General features: G+C 56.7%; 1 protein-coding gene across 1 annotated transcript in view; it reads right to left on the reverse strand.

The window, feature by feature from the left end:
* Positions 1–736: 736 nt before the first annotated feature.
* The window catches only part of CEP131 (centrosomal protein 131), a 25,606-nt gene continuing 2,935 nt past the window's right edge, over positions 737–23,407 (reverse strand). Inside the window, exons 3-26 of the mRNA XM_008050492.1 lie at positions 21,116–21,210; positions 15,423–15,537; positions 15,032–15,159; positions 13,823–13,936; positions 12,836–12,994; positions 11,249–11,366; positions 10,640–10,756; positions 10,303–10,462; positions 9,727–9,821; positions 9,054–9,236; positions 8,504–8,680; positions 7,596–7,721; positions 7,357–7,482; positions 6,351–6,467; positions 5,395–5,497; positions 4,464–4,665; positions 3,734–3,841; positions 3,360–3,477; positions 3,168–3,242; positions 2,011–2,153; positions 1,718–1,895; positions 1,467–1,630; positions 1,084–1,144; positions 737–1,005 (exon numbers count right to left, since the gene is read on the reverse strand). Of these exons, the coding sequence (XP_008048683.1) occupies positions 943–1,005; positions 1,084–1,144; positions 1,467–1,630; positions 1,718–1,895; positions 2,011–2,153; positions 3,168–3,242; positions 3,360–3,477; positions 3,734–3,841; positions 4,464–4,665; positions 5,395–5,497; positions 6,351–6,467; positions 7,357–7,482; positions 7,596–7,721; positions 8,504–8,680; positions 9,054–9,236; positions 9,727–9,821; positions 10,303–10,462; positions 10,640–10,756; positions 11,249–11,366; positions 12,836–12,994; positions 13,823–13,936; positions 15,032–15,159; positions 15,423–15,537; positions 21,116–21,210 (3,045 nt within the window). The 3' untranslated portion in view covers positions 737–942. The remainder of the gene's footprint in view (positions 1,006–1,083; positions 1,145–1,466; positions 1,631–1,717; positions 1,896–2,010; positions 2,154–3,167; positions 3,243–3,359; positions 3,478–3,733; positions 3,842–4,463; positions 4,666–5,394; positions 5,498–6,350; positions 6,468–7,356; positions 7,483–7,595; positions 7,722–8,503; positions 8,681–9,053; positions 9,237–9,726; positions 9,822–10,302; positions 10,463–10,639; positions 10,757–11,248; positions 11,367–12,835; positions 12,995–13,822; positions 13,937–15,031; positions 15,160–15,422; positions 15,538–21,115; positions 21,211–23,407) is intronic.

Consider the following 23,407-nt stretch of genomic DNA (forward strand, 5'->3'; position numbering starts at 1 on the left):
GACTCAGGCTCAGGGCTTGGGCCTGCCCTGGGGTGAGTGCTGGAATGAAGTGGCGGGGCAATCCCACTGGCCCCAAAGCCAGAGCCCATGCATGCTCCAAGACCCTTGTCTCCCACAAGTACTTCCAATCCCAGGCTGTGGGTGCAGCACTCCCTGCGCAGGGTAGACAGAGGAGGAGGGAGGGCTGCCCCCCCACAGCATTCTGTGCAGGTTCTGAGTCAACAGTGCCAAGCGCAGGGGCTGAGATCCAGGCTGGGCGTAAGCAGTGGTGCCCTGGGCTCGGGGAAGAGGGCGAACTGTCCTTTTGTTCCTTCACCCGACTGGAAGCTTGCAAAGATGCCCAACACCCCGTCCTTGAGGGTGGGACCCATCCATTCCTGTTTCTGGAAGGCTCCAGGTGATCACACTTAACGGTGGGGAGGGGATCTCCTGTGCCCTGGTCCCTCCAGCCCTGGGGGACACAGCAGCAACTCAGGCTTGGAGCACCTGCAGGGCTGAGGTGGGGCCGGCTTCTCCCACAACAGGCTGGGAACAAAGGGTCATTCTCTGTGCTCAAGGACTGTAGAATCTCAGGGCGAGGTGGGGAAACGGACATGAGGATGTGAGTGTGGGCCTTGAGATGATCTGAACAGGCTGGAGGAGAGGGAGAGCGCGCGCCAGACCCACGCCTGGCTGCTCCGGAGGCCCTCGGGAGGTCTCTAGCCCAGGAGAGAAGGACAAGGCAGGTCACACAAGACCCTAGAAAACGACTTCTTTTACTATTAAAACGCAGCCACAGTCTGGGACCATGTGTTCTGAGCACCTGCCTCTGGCAGGGCCAGGCAGCTCCTACCTGGCCCCACACGAGGTGCCCACCCTCAGCCCTGTGCCAGCCTCAGGCCCTCCATCCTCCACCTTCCATCCCTCGCCGGTGTCCCTGTCATCCTCATTGTCACTTGGCACTCAGCGGGGTCCCCTGTGTTGCTCCAGCAGCTCCTCCAGGTGGTCAGCTCGCTTCACTGCAGCCTGCAACACACCCGCTGGGGTCAGGCCTGTGGCCACTGGGGCCATCAGAGTCAGGCAGGGCCAGGCGTGGGGACCCACCTCGTGCTGTGTCCGGAGGCTACTCACGGCTTCCTCCTTCTTTGCGAGGGCCATCTTCACCCTGTGGGTGGTGCACAGTGGGCTTCTACACAGCGCCTGCCCCTTGGCCGCGGGCCAGCTTGCAGCTCTCGGGGCCACCGGGGGCAGCCGCCTGTCAGTCCCACCCTAGCACTGCTAGCTGCAACTCCTGTGGCTGAACTGACCCAGGCCCTTTAGGCCGCAAATGCCGAGCCCATGCCAGCCTCTGCCCATGGGGCCATCTCTGCATCACCCAGAAAGAAAAAGTGCGGGTGTCTACTCACCAGTCCCACTTTCCTTGGGTTAGAGCAGCGGGTGACCGGCCCGCCCCCAGCCCTACCCTTGACTCCAGCTCCAGCACCCACCTCCGGTGCACCTCCTCCAGCTCCAGCCGCTGGCGGGCCTGCAGCTCAGCCAGCTCAGCCTTCGCCCGCTGCAACTCCTGCTCGGAAGCTGCCAGCCGGTCCTCAAACTCCCGGCGGATCACCTGGGCCAGGCTGCTGCGCTCCCCGTTCAGCTGCTCATTCACCTGGGCGGGCGCCAGTGGCGGTGAGAGGCCGCGTGGGGCTGTGCGGACTGGAGGATCCCAGGGCACCCGGGCCTGCTGCTCACTCACCGCCCGCAGGTCCTCCAGCTCCCGCCCCTTCTGCCGCACCAGGCCCTGCAGACGCACACTCTCCCCCTCAGCCGCCCCGAGCTGGCCCTTCAGCTCCGCGCACCGCTCCTGAAGCTTCCGCTCTGACTGCTCCAGCTCGGAGAGCTCGGCCTCGTACTTGTCCCGAATGCGCTTGATGCTGGTGAGGGAGGGCAGGGTCGGAGGGCAGCCTGGACACACAGGTCCCTGTGCCCCCACTCCGACCCCCATCCCTAGCCTGCGACTCAGAGGTGCCCGCTTGCAGGGGGCCTCACCGGCCCTCGGCAGCCCTCTCGCTCTCCTCCTTGGCTAGCGTCATGTCAGCCTCCAGCCGGCGGATGACCAGCTCGATCTCCTTGTCGCGGCCTCTCCGGATTTCCTCCCTCAGCTCCTGTTCCCGGTTCAGCAGCAATGCCTCCTGGAGGGATACGCAGCTGACTCATGCTCACCACGGTGCTCAGCAGAACAGGGAGGGTGGAGGACGGGGAGGCCAAGGGCAGGGCCAGGGCAGTCTGATGGGTTCCCAGGGACGCTCAACTCTGAGCCACAGGGGAACAAAGGGTCCCTGCCCTGCCCCAGGCCCCTAGCCCTGGGAGGGGCCATGTCCTGTTATTAGGACCCAGTGTGATCACAGGAGGGGCATGAGCAGGACAGCCCCACAGGAAACCATGAGCACAGCTAAGAGCTCCCCTCCCTTGAAGACCAGTGGCCCAAAACAGCTGGACACCACCGTTTGCTGCCAGTTAGGCTAGGGTGAAAGGGGACTCGCCACATTGCTTGGGTGGAACCTGGCGGCCCCATGCTCAGACAACAAGAGTGTACATGGCAACCTTGTGGAAGCCATCTGGAAATTCCCACTGAGTTTTACAAGCCAAGCCCTGTGTCCTGCAGGCCCACATCAGGCCATGCTCCTCTGCCCAAAGGTGTTCACTGGAACAGGGGTTGTGGGAGCCAGCAGGCAGCCTGCCTGACCGCTGCTGGGGACATCCTGGTCTGCCAGGGTGCGAAATCAGGCAGACCAGTGCAGCCGGCCTGGACAGTTGCCTTGTGGGCAACACAAGTGGTCAGAGTGTGTGTGGGCCTGTGCGTCCCTCCCTGAGACACTGGTTGGGCAGCTGGCCCCCGCAAAAAGCCCTGGAAAGCTAGGGAGGGAGGCTTCCCCTGGTGTGTGCCTCTTTGCACGTCCGAGCGTCAGCGGGTTGGCTGTGAAGGGCATAGGCACAGCAGCCCCAGGGCGAGGACAATGCATGTTCTCTGACCACAGAGAATGCACCCAGGCTCCCTTAATCTTTCGGAGTCTACACAGAAGATGGTTGAGAGCAGCAAACACAGCGTTCACTCAGAAAAATGCAGCTGAGCACAGAACAGCCAGATGTGACCGCCCCAGAAATGAGCCCTCTGGGAGGGCACAGAGGCAGAGCCCGGCTCCCACCTCCTTCCTGGCGCAGCCGGCCTCCCACGCCTGCCTCTCCAGTTCCAGCTGGTCCTTCAGGGCCTTCAGCTCCATCTGGGGGGTGGAGGGTAAGAGCAGGCCCATCAGCCCCCCCCCAGTGCCTGTGGGGTCGGGCAGGGGAGAGCCCACCCCACCGACCCAGGCCCAGCACGGCCTCGCAAGGACACAGACCTGGTGCCGGCGCTCCTGCTCCTCCCTGCCCTTCTCAAACTCAGCCCTCAGGGCTCGGGTCAGTGCGGAGCTGCTCTCCTCCAGCTGTTGCCTCAGGTCCTCCAGCTCTGCCCGCTGCCTACAAGCCACCAAATAGTCAGCGAGCACAGGGTCAGGGACAGGGAGGTCAGGGACAAGGAGGTCAGCGGGTGAGAGGTCAGTGGGTGAGAGGTCAGCAAGCGCAGGGTCAAGGACAGGAGAGGTCAGTGGATGAGAGATCAGTGGGCATGGGGCCAGGGGCAGGAGGAGTCAGCAGGTGAGGGGTCAATGGATGAGGGGTCAGGGGTAACAGAGGTCAGCGGGCAAGCTGTCACTGGGAGAGGGGTCAGTGGCACCTGGTGGCCTGCTGGTCCAGCCTCTCTCTCTCCTGGGCCACCTCGCTGTACAGCCGTTGCCGCTGCTGCTGCAGTGCCCACTGCTCCTGCTCTAGGTGATGCTCAAACCTGAAGATGGTCAGAACTGGCTTACACGGGCAAGGCGGTCAGAACACTCATGCCAAGGGATATGGGCAGGCGCGGGCCTGGCCGAGAGCTTGGGAGCAGCCCTCCCCGTCCACCTGGAGTCAACCACCCCATAGCACTCAATGCCCAGCACAGCGACTGCCAGGGCAGGATCATTACTGGGCACATCTCCAGCCACCAGGCAATGGGCTCAGCCTGATCACACCTCAGACCTAGGGTCGAGGAAACAGATGAGAACTGTCCTCAGGCCCCAAGGCCACAGCTGGAGTCAGAGAGGCCTTGAGGCCTCCTGTCCAAGGGTTGGTGGCTTTGGAGTCAGGGATGAAACATCTCCAGGGGACTGTCTGAGGGACATCTGGTGGGGGTCACAAACCTGAACCCCAGGAAGACATGTACAGAGACTTGGTCACTGGGAGCTGTAGACACAAGCCCTGAGGTTAGTCCCCCACTGAGGAGGCCAGCTCTCATGGGTTGTTCCAGGACCACAGTCCCCTGCACTGTCCCTGGACATTGCACCGAGCCCTTGGCCCACCCTGAAGCCCCCAACCCCGGCCTTCAAAGATGCCCCATCACACAGCATCATTGCCTGGATGTTCCCACCCACCGCTGCCGGGCGCGCTCCCGCTCCTGCTGGCCCAGCGCCTCCTTCTCCTGCTCCAGCTGTGCCCGCAGCTCCTCGGCTTGGCGCAGGTAGCGCTGCGAGGCCCGCTCGTCCGACTGCAGCAGCTCTGCTTCATGCAGGCTCCGGAGCTTCCGCACCTCCTGCTTGTGCTTGGCGATCAGCTTCTGGATCTCGGGCTCCAGGCCTGCGGGTGGGAGCACCAGCTCTAGGGAAGCCCACCACCCTCGGGCAAGACCATTCAGGGCAGGACCTGGAAGCCCAGCCCTGGCGCAAGATGGTCCTGTCTCAGGCCTGAGCAGACCCCACACACCTGGGCCTTCTCAGGCTCCAGCCTGAAGCACAGCTGAGTCTGATGCCCAGACAGATGGGAAGAGGCAGGCGCTCATGCCCCAGGGTCTTTGTTCCTGGGGCAACTGCCCCTGGAGCCACCGCCAGGACCCATGGCCTCTCCCAGCCTGCAGTGCTTGGTACTCCCTCAGACAGTCCCCTGGAGGAAGGTGTCTGTCTGGGGCAAGAGACTCCTTCAGACCCCAGTGCCCACTAACCTGCAAGCCTTCAGTCCAGACTCCCCTGCCACCCCCCCATCCCTGCTGCTCTCCCTGCTCCTGCGGCAGGGCCTGGAGGCTGGAGTCCTTGCCCACTAGCTCTCCACTTCCTCAAGCTCAACCCCGAGGGAGTGGCAGGTGCTGATCTCCCTTCACTCAGGGTGCTGTGGCCTAGGTGCTGGGCCAGGTGCATGTCAGAGCCCCTAGGACCACAGCAGAAACTGCAGGGGAGGCCATGAAGGGGCGGGAGGGAACACTGAGTTTGCCTGTGTGAATGTGCGACTGGAGCCCTGGTCCTCTCTCCGAAGGATCCCCAGTGCCTACAACCCTTGCCCGCATCTGAGCAGTGCCCTAGTCCGGCTGCCCACCTCTCACAGTGATCTCCTTGATCTTTTTGGTTTTCTCATTGATCCACTTCTCCCGGCGGACTTTTTCAGTGGCGCTCATTAATTCTTTGAGTTTCTTAATCTCCTACAGAGCAAGAAGACAGGAGATCGGGAAGATGCAAAGAACACCCCTGCTCCTTTAATCCAGGTGAAACTGGGCGTCCAGTCCAGGAAGGCGAGAGTTCTCGAGTAAGTGGGAGCTGCCCCATGGTGCAGGCTACAGAGAGACTCTGTTGCGCCCCCAGCAGCTGGGGTCAAACTAGAGGCCTGGGACCCTGCTACACACCTCAATGTCTGAGAAATGGGGCCACCATGGGCCTGCAGAGGTCCTGCCCTAGAGGGTGTGCTGTCCTGCTGGGACGGCCCTGAGCCTGTTCTCTTGTGTGACCCACAGTCTTCAACCTTGATCACTGGCTTTGTGGGGAGGACTTTAAAAATGCTGGTGCCACCCCCACTCCAGAGTCTGGTCTCATGGACCATTGCCACTCATGCTGGTGAGAAGCACAGCCAAGCAGGTCAAGACCCATGGGGAGGCCACTTTTTAACCATCTGCAGCCTGGTTAAAGGGGCAGGGAGTCCATGCTTGATCGATACAAGTGAGGAAGAGAAGCAGGCCCCACTATCCAGGAACCCAGCACTGGGGCAAGCCGGGCATGGGCTCCTGGGTCCATGGCCACTGTTGTGGCCGGGTGGGGACTATGTGGCTTCATCTGTGACATGGGGAGGGGCTCACACAAGGTTCATGGCCCTGCCCTGGGCCTGGCAGCTAGAGAGGGAAGAGGGGGACGGCCTGATGCTGCGCTGATTCTGGGACTGCTGTTCACCACCCTTACCTATGGCCCTGATACTCAGAAGTGGGAATGAGGGTCCCTGTTGGATAGGTCAGGTCTATGAGTACCCCAGGTCTGGGGAGCCAGGCGAGAACAAATGGGCCTCACCAGCTCATGCTGCTCCTGCGCCTGGGCCACACGCGCCTGGCACCTCTGGTCCTCCTGCCGCAGCTGGGCCACCATGGCCTCACACTTCTCGTTCAGGACCTTCTTGTCTTCAATCAGCTGCGGCAGAGCTGGAGGTGAGGCGGCTGCACGGGAGCCCCGCCCCAGTGGGATTCTGATTGTGGGAGACCCCGCCAGACTCTAAAGGAGGCCGGGCCCAGGACAACGCCCCCCTGCCCCCCGTGCAGATCCACCCCCTCCCGGGTCTATGGATAGACCCTAGGGCCAGAGGAAAGGTGTGTGCGCCAATATGGACACAAAACTGCCACTGCTGCCTAGTTCTTGGCCTGAAGGACTCAGCAGATGTCAGAGAAGCTCCAGTAGGGACGGTGGCCCCAGTACTCCCTGCAATGACATCAGGGTCTTCCTGGGATGAGGATCACTGTCATCCCCAGTCACCTGGCTCCAGAGTGGGGCCTACCCATGGACTGGCAAGGGGTGTCAAGACCACACCAGCCTCACTGTGGGCCTCAGCCAGACCCAGGGCAGACACACCTATGATGACCACCAAACAGCCCCTGGTACCTTTCTACACAGACCCCAGACCTGGAGTTATCTCTGGAATAGGATAGACCTGGGGATGCAGCAGAACTGGGGGGGAAGGCTAGATACTCCCATCACCCTTACTCGGGGAGCTCTTCTATAGGCCAGGAGAGTCTCCCAGGGCATGAATAGTCCCGGAACAGCACAAGAAAGGCTCAGGATCTGTCCAGCTGGATACCTGTGTGACCCCACCTGGGAGCTCTGCTCTCCACCCATGCCAGCTGCTGGTGGCCACCTACCTGAGCACACCTCTGTGGGCCCTGGACCAGTGCCATCCTACAGTCAGCACCTCACCCCAGGGGAAGAACCTTGCCCTGTAATGGGGAGTCCCCCTGAGACACATGCTGGGTCTTGAGCCTGACCCTGTCCTGCACTTTGCTCCCATGTGGTTTCCGGGGTGGGTCACCTGGTCAATGAAGGCCAGGTGCCGCTGGATGGTGGCCTCGTAGTGCTCCCTTTGCCGCTGCAGCTGCCGGCTCAGCTCCTTCTCTGTCTCCTTGACCCGCCGGACAGTGAGGTCGCGCTGCTGGGCCTGCAGGGTGAAGGAGGGGAGCGCTGGCACCAGGTGGGCCCGGGCCTCTTGGGCAGGGTGCCAGTGGGGCCCACGCCCCAGTGGTGGCCCAGGGGAGTGCGCCAAGGTGTTACCAGGGCTTTCTGCAGCAGCACCATGGCCTGCCTCTTCTCCTCCACCTCCAGCTTCAGCCGTAACATGGATGCGCTTCCCTCAGATGCCAGTTCGAGGGGCCCCTGCCCTGCCTCCAGCAGCAGCCCCTGCAGACACAGTGGAGGATCAGGTAGCCAGTGCTGCTTGGCAGAGGATGGGGAGCGAGCTGGGCATGACAGATGACTGTGTTGCCCACCCTTCCCTGGGGAGCCCCACCCAGCTTTGCACCACTCAAGGGAGGAGCATCTACATGCAGGGGGGCCTGGCAGAGGCAAGGCAGTGGCTGGTCATTGACCCCGGCAGAGGTCATTGTCAGTACTCAGTACAGGGGATGGGCAAGAGCCTCAGGAAGCAAAAACAGACCCTTAAGAAGTTATATTCTGACCTTCCTGCCCTTGAGATAATACAATTCAGATTACAGCTCCACTTAGTCTGGCTACTGGTGTTCCCCCAGGACAGCCAACTGATGACCCAACGGAGGCCAGGAGTGCCCACTGGACAGGGCTTACAGAGGCTTGAGGTGTCTACCAGAGAGGGGCCCAGGGTAGGGCACATGGCCCTGCCGCCTCCACATGTCAGAGCCCAGGGTGGTGTGCAGCTAGTGGGGATGTGGGAGTGAACACTCCCTCTAATGCCAGGTAGAGGTGTGGCTGATGACCACCTCCCACTGAGGTGGGGAGGGGTGTGGCAGATGACCACCTCCTGCAGGGACCAGGTAGGAGCGTAGGAGTGACCACTCCCTCTAGGGCTGGATAGGGATTTGGGATTGACCACCTCCCACTGGGGCTGGGTGGGGCATGGCAGGTGACCACTCATGCTGAGGCTGGGTTGAGGTGTGGTAGGCGACCACCTCTTGCTGGGACTGGGTGGGGGCATGACGGGTGCCCACCTCCCGCTGAGGGTCAGGCCGGTCCTGCGCAGACTTCTCCATCTCGTCCAGGAAGCTCATGATGCTCTGTAGCTTAGCCTCTGAGAGCAGTGTCCCATCCTCAGGGGGCCCAGGGGGTGCACTGAGCTTCCCAAATTTCTCCAGGTTGTCAGCTGTCAAAGAGCTAGTGTCGTCCTCCTGTGGGATGGGGGCCCAGCATTGGGGGCTGTTGGGGCAGCCCCAGGACTCAGGGCTCATCTGGAGCCTGGCTTTGGAAGGATGGTCCCTCAGGCTGCCCCAGACCCTCATGGCATCGCTTGGAACAATGCTGGCAGAGAGCAGGTGCCCACCCCCTCTAGAGACCAGCGCCCCTGGGGTTATCCTGTGTCCTGACCTTAGGGAGGCCTCAGACAGGAGGGGAGTGCAGGGATCAACAGTCCTTTCCTGGCCCTTGTTAGGGTCCCCACTAAAGCAAGGGGGTCCCATTTCCCTGACCCCACAGCGACCCATGCTCTGTGTGGATGGCCCCAGCAGGTGGGCTGCGGCAAAGAGGGGGCGTTGCCATAGTCACCTCGTTGGCCCAGGCATATCTGCCCCGGTGACAGGCCCTGGGGCGGGGCAGTGGCTCCGGCTCCTGCTCCAGCAGCTGCAGTGTGTGCAGCAGCTCATCCAGTGGCCCCCTGGACCTGGACTTGCCCCGATGGGGGGCCACTGCCTCCAGGCCCTTCCTGGCCACATCCTGGGAGAGAACCTGCTGCAAGGGGCAGGAAGAGGGAAGCTGGCAAGGCTGCTAGTGGCTGAGAGCACCACACAGGCCAACCACACAGCCCCAAAGGCGAGGCCGAGCATGGGTTTTCTACCCGCTCTGCAGCTGCTCAAGCCCAGAGCAGCTCTAACTACCTGAGAACTCCTCCCAGCACTCCAGGAAAATAGGCAGGCAGGGCTGCCCAGCCACTGAGCAGAGCTTCTAGCTCCTCTTCTGTAGATGAGGACACAAGTCCCTAACCAGGGCATCTGTGAAAGCCCGATGGGATTCCAGAGCCACCTGGAAGACCCCACCCCAGCGAGGGTTCCCCACGGGGTCACTGCTTGGCATCAGAGCAAGAAGACTCCTCCTGGGTGGCCTTTCAGGGCACCAGTGACCAGCAGGGAAGGGGCAGAGAAAAGGCAGGCTGAGGATGCCCCAGCCATGGACATGCCCTTTGAAGTCAAAATATGGAAGGGAAGGATGTCTGTGCCCAGACCTGCAGCTTGTCCTCTGGAGACTGCTGGGGCTCTGGGGAGAAGTTGGAGACAGGTGGGCACAGGTCTGTGGGGCCTGCTGTGCGGAAGCCAGCACCTGCATAACAGAACAGCATTGTGCTATTGGGACAGTGACTCTGGAGGTGCCCTTGGGAAGAAGCCAGGCATGGGGGAGGCACAGATGACCCCACAGAGCAGAGGAGATGCTGGGGAGCCCAGCCTTATAGGTGTAAAGTCAAAGGGGGTGGCTGGTGAGACCCCAGACCTCTGGGCCCTCTGCTGTGTCCTGTGTCTAGTACTGCTCGTGTGTCAAGGTCTCAGGCAGGAGCGGAGGTGACCAAGGCCCTAATTCCATGGATGGAAGCTGCCAATGCAGGCAGCAGCAGAGGTGGCCCAGGGGTCATCGGCAGAGGCTGCACCTCCTTCCTGGCCCCCACCTGCCCGGGAAGTGTCCCTGGGGGATGGAGATGTCTCCTTTGGCAGTCAGTGCGCATGCAGTGATCATGGGATGGGGGCTAAGGGGCCGCAGGGAGGGGCGGCCAGGCCTCCAGAGTCGGGGCACCCAGAGCTACACCCACCCGCATTGTTGGCCTTGAGGGCCTGGCAGGCAGTACTGCCCGGAGGCAGTTGCAGCTCCTGAGCAGACCGAGGTGCTCGTGGTACTCTGGTCTCCCTGGTCCCCTCTGGGCGCCCAAGCTCAACTGTGCCTGACTTCTGGGCTCGTTTCTGCTGCAGCTCCTACGGTAGGGACATCGCCGAGTGATGCCCCTAGGAAAGAGCAGTCCCCATCCTCCCCGGCCAAGCTGCCCCGGGCTCTATGTCCAGGGGCCTGGGGAGTTCTCAGCAGTAGTGGTGCAGAGTCGTGCTTGGGCCACAGGAACTGCTCAGTGGCCCCTGTGTGGTCATCCTGGGCACCTGAATGGCCGCTCGCCTGGCCTGGCGTGCCTTCTCCTCTCGGGCTTTCTTCCGCGCCACCTCCTTCTGCTGGTGCAGGTCCAGAAGGGTCCCCTCGCCCAGTCGCTGCCACTGCTCCTGTCAGAGAAGCCGGAGCCACAGCGGTTTATATACCTGGAAGATGAAGTCCCTGAACCCAGGCAGGAGGCTTTCCCATGATGCCCAGGAGTCCCCTGGAGTCTGCAAATGACCGTCACCAGGACCCTGAATTTGCCATCTTTCTACTCTACAGAGGACAGGCACCATGCTCTAGGCGGCCAAGGGCTCCAGCAGTGGTGGACAAGGCTCTGCCCCACAGAGCATCCACCTGAAACCCTTCAGCCTGAGATGAACCCAGTAGGTGTTTCCTGATACCCAGGCCCTGAAGACAGTCATGAGGACCACTCTGCCCACCCAAGTGGATCCAGGGTCAGGGAAGATTCAGGGTCGGGGAGGACAGGGATGTGCCTATGGGGCACTTCCAGATTTCAGTTCTACTGAAAGGCCCAGAAATTCTGCCAGCAGGTCCAGCCCCTGGGGACTCTGGGTCAGCCCCTAGGGGAGCCCAGCGTGGCTCAGACACCACCTGACCTCTCGCTTGGCCTCCAGCAGGTGATCTAGGTTGGCAGTTCCTGCTCGGCGCCGCTGCATCTGGTGGCGATACCAGCGCTGGATGGTGATAGCAGCCTGGTTCACCTGGTGGATAAACCTGCCGGGATGGCAAAGCTCAGGGCCAAGGCAGGGCCAGTGCCTGTGTGGCCCCCACACCCCCCACGGGAACCAGGTGGCTACTGATGGAAGGCCCAGCTGGGCAGAGAGTAGGCGGTAGCTGCACACATCACCTTTTTCACATGGCTGTGACGTGGCAGCACAGCCCATCTGGACAAGCTCCATTTAAACCCAAATCTACCCTATAGGGAAGCTGCCTGGGGGAAAAAAATACCTATCCGTCCAGACTTGTGTGGCTTTATTCATGATTACCAGAGAGTTGAAAGAGCCCAAATGCCCATCGACTGGCGATAGCATGAGCATCCAGATGGTGGGACATTACCCACAAGCAAAGGGCAACCTGCCAGTGATGCAGCCAGCACAGGCCATAGGCCATGGCTCCACTTGTAGGGCCTTCTAGAAAAGGCAAGGCTGTAAGGGAACAGATTGCTGGGGCTGCTGGCACTGGGGCCAGGGAGGAGCTTAAGGGAATTGTGAGGGTGCTGGAATGTTCTGCATCTTGATCTGTTGCATAGCAGACACCATTACATACATTTGTCAAAACTCACTGACCTTTACCCTTAGAATGGGTACGTTTTATTGTATATAAGTTATACTCAACAAAGCTTACTAACAAAAACACCTTAACCGTGGCTCTAGGGACCATGTGTGGATTCATGTAGCAAAGGAACCCAGAGACCCCAGGACATACACAGTTACTGGCCACAAGGGACCCAGTTCTGGAAGTGTGCTCCCCAAGACGCCTGTCTACCCCTGCCCCCAAAGCACTCTGAGGGCTCTGAGGAACTGCTTGCTCCTGGTCTCTCTTCCTGGCTCCCTCCCTGCCACTAACCACGTCCAGAGCCTGGGTCCCCCTAGCCCTAACCAGGCAGCAGGGCAGGTGACCACTGAGCCGGGCAGAGGCTCCCAAAGTCCCGGTGGGCACCTATGGTGACTCTTCCAATCAGGATGAACCATCATGATCCAGGAGGCTCTGCTTGTGCCCACTCTCCAGCTCCCCAAGGGTAAGCGTCAAGGACACAACCAGTGGGTGTTTTTTTTTTTCAGTTTTGTATCTTCTTTCCCCTTAATGTTTTAATTAACAGTTTTACAGAGGTATAATTTAAATACTACAGAATCTACAATTTCCAGTGTACAAGTCTATGATTTTTAGCACATATACAGAGCTGTGTGACCATCAGCACAGTCCAATTCTAGAACATTCTATCACTCCCAAAGCGCACTCTCCTGCTGCCCTCTACCCACCAGCCCTGGGAAACCACTGCTGTACTTGCTGCCTTAAGACTTGCCTTTTCTTGGTGTTTTATATAAACCGAACCGAGCCATGCCATATGCAGTCTGCTCAGCCTCGATATTTCAAAACAACTATTAAATGGAAATTCCTATCACTGGAGTCACGGGCCCTGGTGTTCGGGCCTCAAGTCCCCCCACCCTCCCCAGAGCAGTCACCTCTCAGCCTCCTCCTCCGTCACTTCCTTCCGCCTGAGCAGGCCTGTGGTGTCCCCCGTGTTGTTCTGGGTCTCGTGGCTTGTGCTGGAGACATTCTTCTGTGGCTTCCTGGAGCTGCTGTTCTCGTTGCCCTCACGGGTGGCAGCCTTGATGATGTTGCTAATAGGAAAGAAGAAGAGCAGCCCAGTCTCACTGCCCGGGGGAATAGCTATGCCCATGAGCAGCAGGGGGCTCATCCCGGGCTCTGAGCCTGGAAGGGATGCCCACAGGCCAGAGGCTGAGAGGAGGTGGCAGGTGCCAGGTCAGCCCGCCCGAGCCACGTGTTGGCCCCTTCCTACATCCTGACAAGGTTCCATCTGCTGGAATCTAGGGTAAGGGACTTTTTGCATTTGAAAAGTTGTCATTAAAATTACAGTTTACAATTTCTCAAAAGTCACTGTGTCCAGAGCCTGACAGTGACTCGAGAAACTGGAAGGGCCATCCTGACTCCAAGCGAGACAAGACTGAGAAGTGGCTGGGGATGAGGGACAGGACTCCTGCTGAGTCCAACCCACCGCCGTTGGGACGCCTGCTGGACTCTGGATGTGGCCAGTGACTTCCTCAGTGGGAACCACCCCGGTGTGAGCCCTGGGTGCACCTTACTGTTCCTCCCCAAGTCTGAGCTGTTTTCTCTCTGCCTAGGAAGCTCCCACAATGTGGAGCAGAGAAAGGTGGCACTAAAGACTGGGGAGTCCTGTATATGCTGCTGGTCCCAGTATTTTTTTTTTTTTTTGAGACAGGGTCTCCCTCTGTCACCTAGACTAGAGTTTAGTGGTACAATCATAGCTCACTGCAGCCACAACCTTCTGGGCTCAAGTGATCAACCCACCTCAGCTTTCCAAAGCACTGGGATTACAGGTGTGAGCCACTGTGTCTGGCCCAGTCCCAATGTGCATGTCCTGCCTGAGGTCAAACTCCAGGCCCCACAGCCTCCCTGAGTGGTCTTACTTGAGGGAGGGAGCAGTCTGGTTGGAGCTTTTGAGCGGGGGCGGTCTCTCTGAGGGTGTGTAGCAGTTGTGCACCATGCTGGTGACGCAGTTGCCCACGGCTCCCTTGTTGCTCCTGCCGAGAGAGAGGTAGGATACCTGAGATCCCAGTCATGCTCATGACACAGGCTAGGAGTGGACAAGGCCACTAGGCTCGCTGTGTACTTGTTAGGGTGTCATCCTGAGTATCCCCAAGGGTCCCCTCTCTGTGGGCAATGTCCTAACAGCAGAGCCCTGTTCTCAGGACAGGGAAAGCTCAATTCAGGGGACTTCTGTGGGGCAGGAAACAGAAACGAAGGCACAAACACTGAATGTGCCTATGATGGGAGAAGCAGCTCAGACCAACAGTCCACAGTCAATATCTAGAGCAGATTTACAGAAATAGAGCCCCAGGCACACATGACAGATGGAAGACATGCTTTTCTCCCCCGCCCCCCCCCCCACAGACCACCAGAAGGAATATATAGAACGGTATCAACACCGAGGTGGAAGGGATGGACAAAAAAGCATAAAAGGGACATCTACAAAGCTCGAAAAAGAGAAACAGAAGGGTCAGCAGAGGGTAACAGGGAAGTGAGAGAGGAGCCCAGGTACTGTGGGAAGGGGACACAAAGCCAGCTGGTTCCCAGGTCCCCCAGGAGGCATGCGGTTCTGCCAGTAGGGACAGGGTGCGGGGCAGAGGGGAGAGTCAGCTCAATCCTGTGTGAGATGTAACTTCTGGTCAGACCCCTCCTCCCTGGCACTGAATGGAGGCTGGCCCTACAGAGGGGCAGAGGTCATACACAGGTCCAGGACACCACACACCTCCCCTGTTCAGTGCAACTAGGGAGCCAGGAATCGAATCCCCTTGCAGAAGCTGGGGTTTCTTCTCTGAAGAGACTCAACAGCCCAGAGAAAGATCCCACAGACTCCCTCCCCTAGGTGGGGACCCAAACAATAGCCCAGTCCCTGCCCAATCACCCCAAAGGAAAGTCCTCAGACATAGGTTTCTATCAGCTGAGTCCCTTATTAAGTGCAGGAGATCAGCTGGTGGCTCTTGAAGCAAGCTATTCACTGATTTTCTTTTCTATTCTTTTATATGGTCTGGTCTGGCCATGAACAATACAGACACAGTCCCCACCCCAGGAGTTTCCAGTTGGCGGGTGTCTCAGGCATCTGTGGCCGGTTGTACCTGTTGTTAGCAGTGAAGTTGGGTGCCAGGACCATGGTACATTCTTTCCTCCGTGGGCCCGCTGGGGAGTCAAGGGCGCTGGAACTCCGGGCATTAGATGGCAAGGTGAAGCCCCTGGGCTGGTCATCCTGTAGGTCATACAGATGCCAATTCAGCCTGTGACCCCACCAGCACACACTCTAACAGTACACCCTTTCCTTATCTCATCCACACATGGGAGGAGCCCCCTGCTTCCCACACAAGGCAGAGGGGTTGGCCCAAGGATGCAGGCTTAAGATCAAATCTCGAACACACTCCCTGCATTTGGTGCAAAAGCAGCAAGAACAAAGAAGGAACCAGACCACAAACCCAATGGAGAGACAAAGATGCACAGCCTCACACTCGACCTTACCAGTACATTCCATGTGGCTCCCTGGTCATCAGGAGCTTTGCTGAGGCTACCTGACCTCTTCCTCCCATCGGGGCTGCCCTCAAAGAGCAACAGGAAATCTGCGGGCTCTGCTGGCCTGTGTCCGAGAGAAAATGGCACAGGAAAAGAGAGTCAATCAGACAGGAAGCCGACATAGAAACGCAGACAGGGCCACACCTGATGAGAGGACAGGTGGAGACACCAGCAAGGGATTCTGGTGGAGTGGCCTGGCGAAGGTCCTTGATGGAGTGAGGGCTTGGGATTTGGGGTGAGTTTCCTTTGGGAGCCTCAGTGAGTTTCATCAGCCACACTGATCACAGGTTTACGGGGACCGAGGGCCTGAAATACTATGGCTGTCTGTCACCGCCACACTTGTCCCTGTGAACAAAGTGCCAGCAGTTAACAGCTCAGGGAAGCATGGCTTCCAGCTGGCAGTTCAACCCCACCTGCTGCCCTGCCCATGGATGCCAGCTGCACCAAATGCAACTGATTGGTAGGAATCAATCTGTGGTCCATCCATGTGGTGGAATACTATTCCACCAAAAACAGGCATGAAGCACTGACACATGCTACAACATGAATGAACTTGAAAACATGCTTAGCCAAAGAAGCCAGATACACAAGGTCATGAGTATGATCAGTTACAGGAAACATTCAGAAAAGGCAAATCCACAGAGATAGAAAGCAGATTAGGGGTGGGAAAATAGAGAGTGACTGGCAGTGGATAAGGGGTTTCCTTTAGGGTGATGAAGATGTTTTAAAATTGATTGTGGTTAGAGTTGTACAACTCTCTGAATATACTAAATATCACTGAGTTGTACCTTTTATATAGGTGAATTGTATGGCATGGAAAGTGTTTCTCAAAGCTGTTCAGGAAAAAAACAGTTTAGTTAGGTGCACTTGACCCTAAGCGGTCATCCAGGCTCTGCCTGGAGAGAGTAGGTGTGGTACTTGGCGGGCTTGTCTATGAGCAGGTGCAGCCAGCAAATAGCAGTCCCACAACCTGAGGGCTCCTCGTGGTGCTGGCCCGGTCTCTGACCATGGGATGATGATGTTCCTTCCCGGCCTATCACACCATCACCAAGAGGACCACACCCATGGTTCTAAGGCTAGGACCCTCTCACAACCGCACCACTGCCCCAGGAAGAGGCCAGGCCCTGAGACACTGGACACCATGTTCCATGTAGACAGACTGCAGAGGAGACTGCACAGTTGCCTGACAGATTCACAAAGGCACTGTAAATGCAACCCTCATCTATGGAAAGGAACATCCCAGTAAACTCTTCCTTCACCTGGCCAAGGGGGGAGCGTGTCACATGAACTGGGAGAGGAGACAAAAATCCAGAGTTAACAGGGAAGAGATAAACCTGCTTTGATTTGCAGACAATGTGGTTCTCTACCTAGAAAACGAAAGAGGCTCTGCAAACTACAATATGATACAGTCAAGCAAGGGGGCTACACTCAGGCACAGCATACAGGAACTACGAGCATTCCTCCAGTCAGCAAGAACCCAACTGAATATGGGACAGAAAATAAGACCCACTCACAATGGCAAGGGCAACTGTAAGTTCCAAGAACTAACAAAAAGTTCACAAGACCCCATGCACAGGCTCGCCAGAAGAACATGAAAAACCACCAAGGCAGGGAGGCGCACGTTCACAGAAAGGCAGGCCCTGCGGATCCAAATCCCTCAGGTTTAGTTTTAGTGAAACTTGGAGTGAATCCAAAATTCACATGGAGGAACAAAGGATGTGAGAAGCGAAGATTCCGAAGAACAAAGTGAGAATCTTGAACACTCATCATCCTAGAAAGTGAGAATTGGTGGAGAGGCATAAAATCAGTGTGGGGTCAGCACAGAGAGATGCAGGGGCATGGAGTATGAATAGAGAGCTCAGAGCTACCCTTGTCCACATCCACGGTCGCTGTCCACCCAGGCAATCAAACACTGGGCACCATGCTGAAAAACAACGCAGACACTGCTCCACTCCACACAGAGATGTGTGAGGACAGCATTTCTTTTTTTGTTTGCTTGTTTTTTGAGTGAGATTCTCGCTCTGTCGCCCAGGCTGGCGTGCAGTGGCACAATCATGGCTACTGCAGCCTCTACCTCCTGGGTTTGGGTGATCCTTCTGCCTCAAGCCTCCCGAGTAGCTGGGACTACAAGTGTGTACCACCGCGCCTGGCTAATTTTTTTGAGTTATTGTAGAGACAAGGTCTCACCAAGTTCTCCAGGCTGGCCTCAAACCCCTGAGTTCAGGCAATCCTCTTGTCTCTGCCTCCCAGAACCAGCATGGGGAAGAGACTAGAACTAAAGTGGAAGAGAGACCAGAATCACCGTGGAGGAGAGACCAGAACTAACATGGAAGAGAGATCAGAACCAATGTAAGGGAGAAACCAGAATCAATGTGGGAAGACATCGGAACCAATGTGGAGTAGAGACCAGACCAGAATCAACATGGAGGAGAGATCAGAACCAATATGGGGAAGAGACCAGAACCAACAAAGAGGAGAGACTGGAACCAATGTGGAGGAGAGACCAGACCAGAATCAACATGGAGGAGAGATCAGAACCAATATGGGGAAGAGACCAGAAACAACATAGAGGAGAGACCAGAACCAATGTAGAGGAGAGACTGGAACCAATGTGGAGGAGAGACTAGAACCAACGTGAGGAAGAGACCAGAACTAACACGGGGAAGAGACCAGAACCAATGTGGAGGGACCAGAACCAACGTGGGGAAGAGTCCAGAAACAACATGGAGAAGAGATCAGAACCAACACGGGGAAGAGACCAGAACCAAGTAGGGCAGAAACTAGAACCAATGTGGAGGAGAAGAGATCAGAACCCAACATGGGAAGACACCAGAACCAACATGGAGGAGAGACTAGAACCAACGTGGGGAAGAGACCAGAACCAACATGGGGAAGAGACCAGAACCAATGTGGAGGAGGGACCAGAACCAATGTGGGGAAGAGTCCAGAAACAACATAGAGAAGAGACCAGAACCAACATGGGGAAGAGACCAGAACCAAGTAGGGCAGAAACTAGAACCAATGTGGAGGAGAAGAGATCAGAACCCAACATGGGAAGAGACCAGAACCAACATGGAGGAGAGACTGGAACCAACGTGGAGGAGAGACTGGAACCAACGTGGGGAAGAGACCGGAACCAACATGGGGAAGAGACCAGAACCAATGTGGAGGAGGGACCAGAACCAATGTGGGGAAGAGTCCAGAAACAACATGGAGAAGAGATCAGAACCGATGTGGAGGAGAGACCAATGTGGGGAAGAGACCAGAACCAATGTGGGGCAGAGACCAGAACCAGGGTCTCACCGGAGAGAAAGCCAGCTCACCATGATGGGCATCGGAAAGGAAACCATCTCCAGAGTAACCAGAAAACACAAACATGAACCACACACACGTCACATCACACGCTGCACACACATAGCACATACATCACACACACTGTACACACACACTACATACTACATCACACACACATACCACACACCACATACCACACAAACACATACATCACACATACCACATATCACACACAACACACACCATACAACACACATCACACACCATACAACACACATCACATACACACCATACACCCCATAAGCCACACACACACACTATAAACCACACACATACATATCCCATGCCCCCCCACACACATACACCAGACATCACAGATATACAAACATCACACACTTCGTATGCACATAGTCCACAAATATTTGCTCCACACACACATCACATACACACTGCACAGACACTCCCACATTATCAAACACAGAGCGCACACACACACATAGACAGGCACTATACATACAGCAGAGACACATACAGACACATACACCACACACACACATACCACATGCAAATTCAAACATGCCACACCCACCTACCATACATACCACACACCACACATATATACATAACATACAACACACATACCACACCCACTCACCAAACATACCACACATGTATCAGACATACACACATCTTCCACACATCCCCCACATACCATATACAAACACATACACACCCCACACACAATACATATACTGCATATACATCATACACACAACCACACGACACATACACCACATTCATACTCAAATATACCACACATACCATACACACATGTAACACATACAATACATATCACGCACATACGCACAACACACATACAACACATACTCACCATACACACTACACATGTATCAGACATACACACACCCTCCACATATAACCCAAATACCATACACAAACACATATACACTCCCCACACAATACACATATCACATGTATACTCTTACTTACAACATACCATACACACATCCTCCATACATACATCACATACACCATACACACATGCTCCACCTGCCACATGCAGACACACACACCACATATCACACACATACACCACACACACTCACACCATACACACATCACATACATCAAGACATACACACACACCTCTACCACACATACCCTACATACCCACACACACTCACTACACATACCACACACTCACACACAGATCAACACACACACCACAGGCGCACAGACATACTCTCCCCACTACATACACAACACCCAGCAGTGACATGAGTGGCCATCCACTGCCCACCCGGAGATCCTGCACTCTCAGGGACATCCCCAGGGAAAGGCTAACTCATCTCAGCAAGAACCTGCTGCTGCCCTCTGCTGGTGATGCCCTCTACTGAGAGGGCCCTGCTCCAGGGCCTGTGGTCACTTGTGTGGTGGGACCCTGGGACACCAGCCGCTGCTCGTGCTTATCCATACCCCGCCCTTGGCCAGCAGAACTCAACCTTCTATAGACACGCAGCCTCAGGGAGTGGGAGGGTGCTGGCCGCCACCAACTACACTGCCCCCATAGTCTCACTGGCCTGGAGGTTTGGAGTCCGCAAGGGACAGGGGCAAAGTTTAAAGGCGTGAAGGCAGGAAAAGGCTCATGGGGAGTTTGGCGACAACAGCGTTGCTGCCTCTCATGAATGACAGACTTGAACATTAAAGGGCAGGTGGAAGCCGGGCTCGATGGCTCAGCCTGTAATCCCACACTTTGGGAGGCTGAGGTGAGTGGACTGCCTGAGCCCATGGGTTCGAGACCCGCCTGGGCAACTTGGCAAGACCTCATCTCTACAACAGATCAAAAATTAGCCAGGCGTGGTAGCGCGCGCCTGTAGTTCCTGCGACTTGGAAGGCTGAGTCGGAAAGGATCGCCGGAGCCCAGCAGGTTGAGGCTGCGGTGGCCGGGAGCGGCCACTGCACTCCAGTCTGGGCGACAGAGCGAGACTCCAACCCAAAAAAAAAAAAAAAAAAAAAAAAAAAAGGCAGGTGGAGATGCTGCAGCAGAAAGACCCGAGGCCTAGACCCTGAGGCACCAGGTTCCCAGCACCCCAGAGAAAGCAACAAAGCGGGGAAGGCATAGGCAGGAGAGCCGTCCTGGCCTCCCTGGCCCTCCCAACCCCAACTTCAACAAAGGAGACAAAGGGCCCGTGTCAAAGTCACTCCAAGCCCCCATGTCCAGCCAGCGCCCATGACTGAAGAAGCTGGAAGAAGGGCTGACACAAAGCCAGGAGAGGAGCGACCGGGGTACCTCAGATGGCCGGGGTCACCTAGGGGGCCGGGATTACCTGGGGGAGCCAGCCCGAGGCTGGTTGACCTGCGTGGTACTGTTGGATCTTCGAAGGTTGTTGATGGCACGGGAGCCCCCAGACCCTGTGACCTCCTGCAGAAAAGGAGAAGACAGCTCATAAAATGGCAGAGTACCATACACTCACCAGCTCACTCAGTACCAAGCCAGGCCTTGAAGAAATACAGAGGACAGAGGATGTCCTGGGAACACAGTGGGCCAGGCGGCCCTGAAGGCAGCAGGAGGTCAGAGGGGCAGGGACACAGGACAGGAAAGGCAGCATGAAGGGTGCTGGGCATGGCCTACCAAGCCCAGAGGCAGATCGCTGACCACTGTGAGCCTCACCTTTCTCCCCAAAGTGGAGCCCTTCACCCTGGCAGGGTGCAAGGATGCAAAAGGCCATGTGAGAGGCCTGGCCAGGAGCACCGCCGTAGCACAACCAGCAAGCTCCCTGAGAGCAGGCTGGCTGCCACTTCTGCAGACACTGGGAACACCTGGGCCCCTCTACCCATACCTCTGTCAGGCAAGAGACCACCAAGAGCAGCTCTGTGGGGTTGTTGTTAGGACTAACATGATGCAATCACAAAACAGGTGCTAGAGGATTTAGGAGGAGGGCATTGCTGACTTCTAAACAGCTCAGTTGGTCGAGCACAGTGGCTCATGCCTGTAATCCCAGCATTTTGGGAGGCCAAGGCATGATAATTGCTTGAACCTAGGAGTTTGAGACCAGTCTGAGCAACATACTGAAACCTCATCTCTACAAAAAATTAGCCAGGTATGGTGGTGAGTGCCTATATTCCCAGCTACTCGGGAGGTTGAGGTGGGAGGATCACCTGAGCCCAGGAGGTCGAGACTGTTATGAGCTGTGATTGTTGTGATCACGCCACTGTACTCCAGCCTGGGCGACACACTGAGACCCCAACTCAAAAGAAATAAATAGATAAATAAACAGCTTAGTGAAGTGGGGTAGGAACATCCAGGAGATAAAAAGAAGCAATCACAGTCAACATAAAGGATGGGAGGGTACTGGTGCACATGCCCTACTCTTCAACTTTCTGTGGGTTTAGAAATCCTCCAACCCACAACCCAAGTATCTGGGGACCAGGGCTCACAATCCAGTAGGAAACAGCCCAGGAATACCACCTCGACCATCAGTCAGACTCAATCCTGGCTGAATGGCCACACCACCACAGCGTGGGGGACCTCAAGTCTCCTGAAGTTTCCCAGGAAGACAGTCCCACAAACCTTCATATTTACTTCTAAAATCTGAATCCTTAAGCTAAATACACACAATCCAAACAAAATAAGACAAAAAACAAAACCGAGAGCCCAGTCCTATGTATGGAATCACACTTGGGACATCTGTCACAAGTATTCCCCCATCGTGGAATTATTTTCTAAAACGGGGACAGGGAAAGCGCATGCAGGGAGGCCAGCCTGGCAGCAGCATAGACGGTCAGAGGAAGCCAGGCAGAGACCACTGCAGGATCCAGCGGTCTGGAACCATAGAAGTGAATGAGCGTGACCACTGTCTAGGGAAAGGGTTCATGGCCTTGATCACACCTTCCAGGCCAGATTACAGTGACTACCAGAAAACAACCTAAAGCTCAGTTCAAAAAGCAGCTCCTAGTCTCCCTGCTGGTGACACACAGGTTCAGCGCAAGTCCTTACTAAAATCCCAGTCAGGCTGTGCACTCAGGGCCCAGAGCCTGACACTGAGAAAGGGTTTAGGGAGGACGGAAGGTAGGCATGGGGGACAGAGTATGGACAGTGTCTGAGGGCTTTGGGTAACAGAAAGCTGAGAAAAGCCAACAGCAGAGGGTCCAGGGGAAGCCGTGATTCTTCTCAGAAAAGTGAGACAAGCCGAGCTCAGTGGCTCAGCCTGTAATCCCGCACCTTTGGGAGGCTGAGGTGAGTGGATTGCCTGAGCCCGCGGGTTCGAGACCTGCCTGGGCAACTTGGTGAGACCTCATCTCTACAATAAATAAAAAATTAGCCGTGCGTGGTAGCGCACACCTGTAGTTCCGGCTACTTGGAAGGCTGGGGCGGAAGGATCGCCAGAGCCCAGCAGGTCGAGGCTGCAGTGGCCGGGAGTGGCCACTGCACTCCAGTCTGGGCGACGGAGTGAGACTCCAACTCAAAAAAAAAGAAAAGAAAAGTGAGATGACTTCTGGGAAGGCTGAGCATGGTGCCCATCAGACAACAAGTACTCAAGAGTGCACCCCTCTAGCCGGGTTCGGTGGCTCAGCCTGTAATCCGCGCCTTTGGGAGGCTGAGGTGAGTGGATTGCCTG

This window comes from Carlito syrichta, unplaced genomic scaffold, assembly GCF_000164805.1.
Source record: "Carlito syrichta isolate Samal-C Ts95f unplaced genomic scaffold, Tarsius_syrichta-2.0.1 Scaffold148020, whole genome shotgun sequence".
Lineage (NCBI taxonomy): Eukaryota > Metazoa > Chordata > Mammalia > Primates > Tarsiidae > Carlito > Carlito syrichta.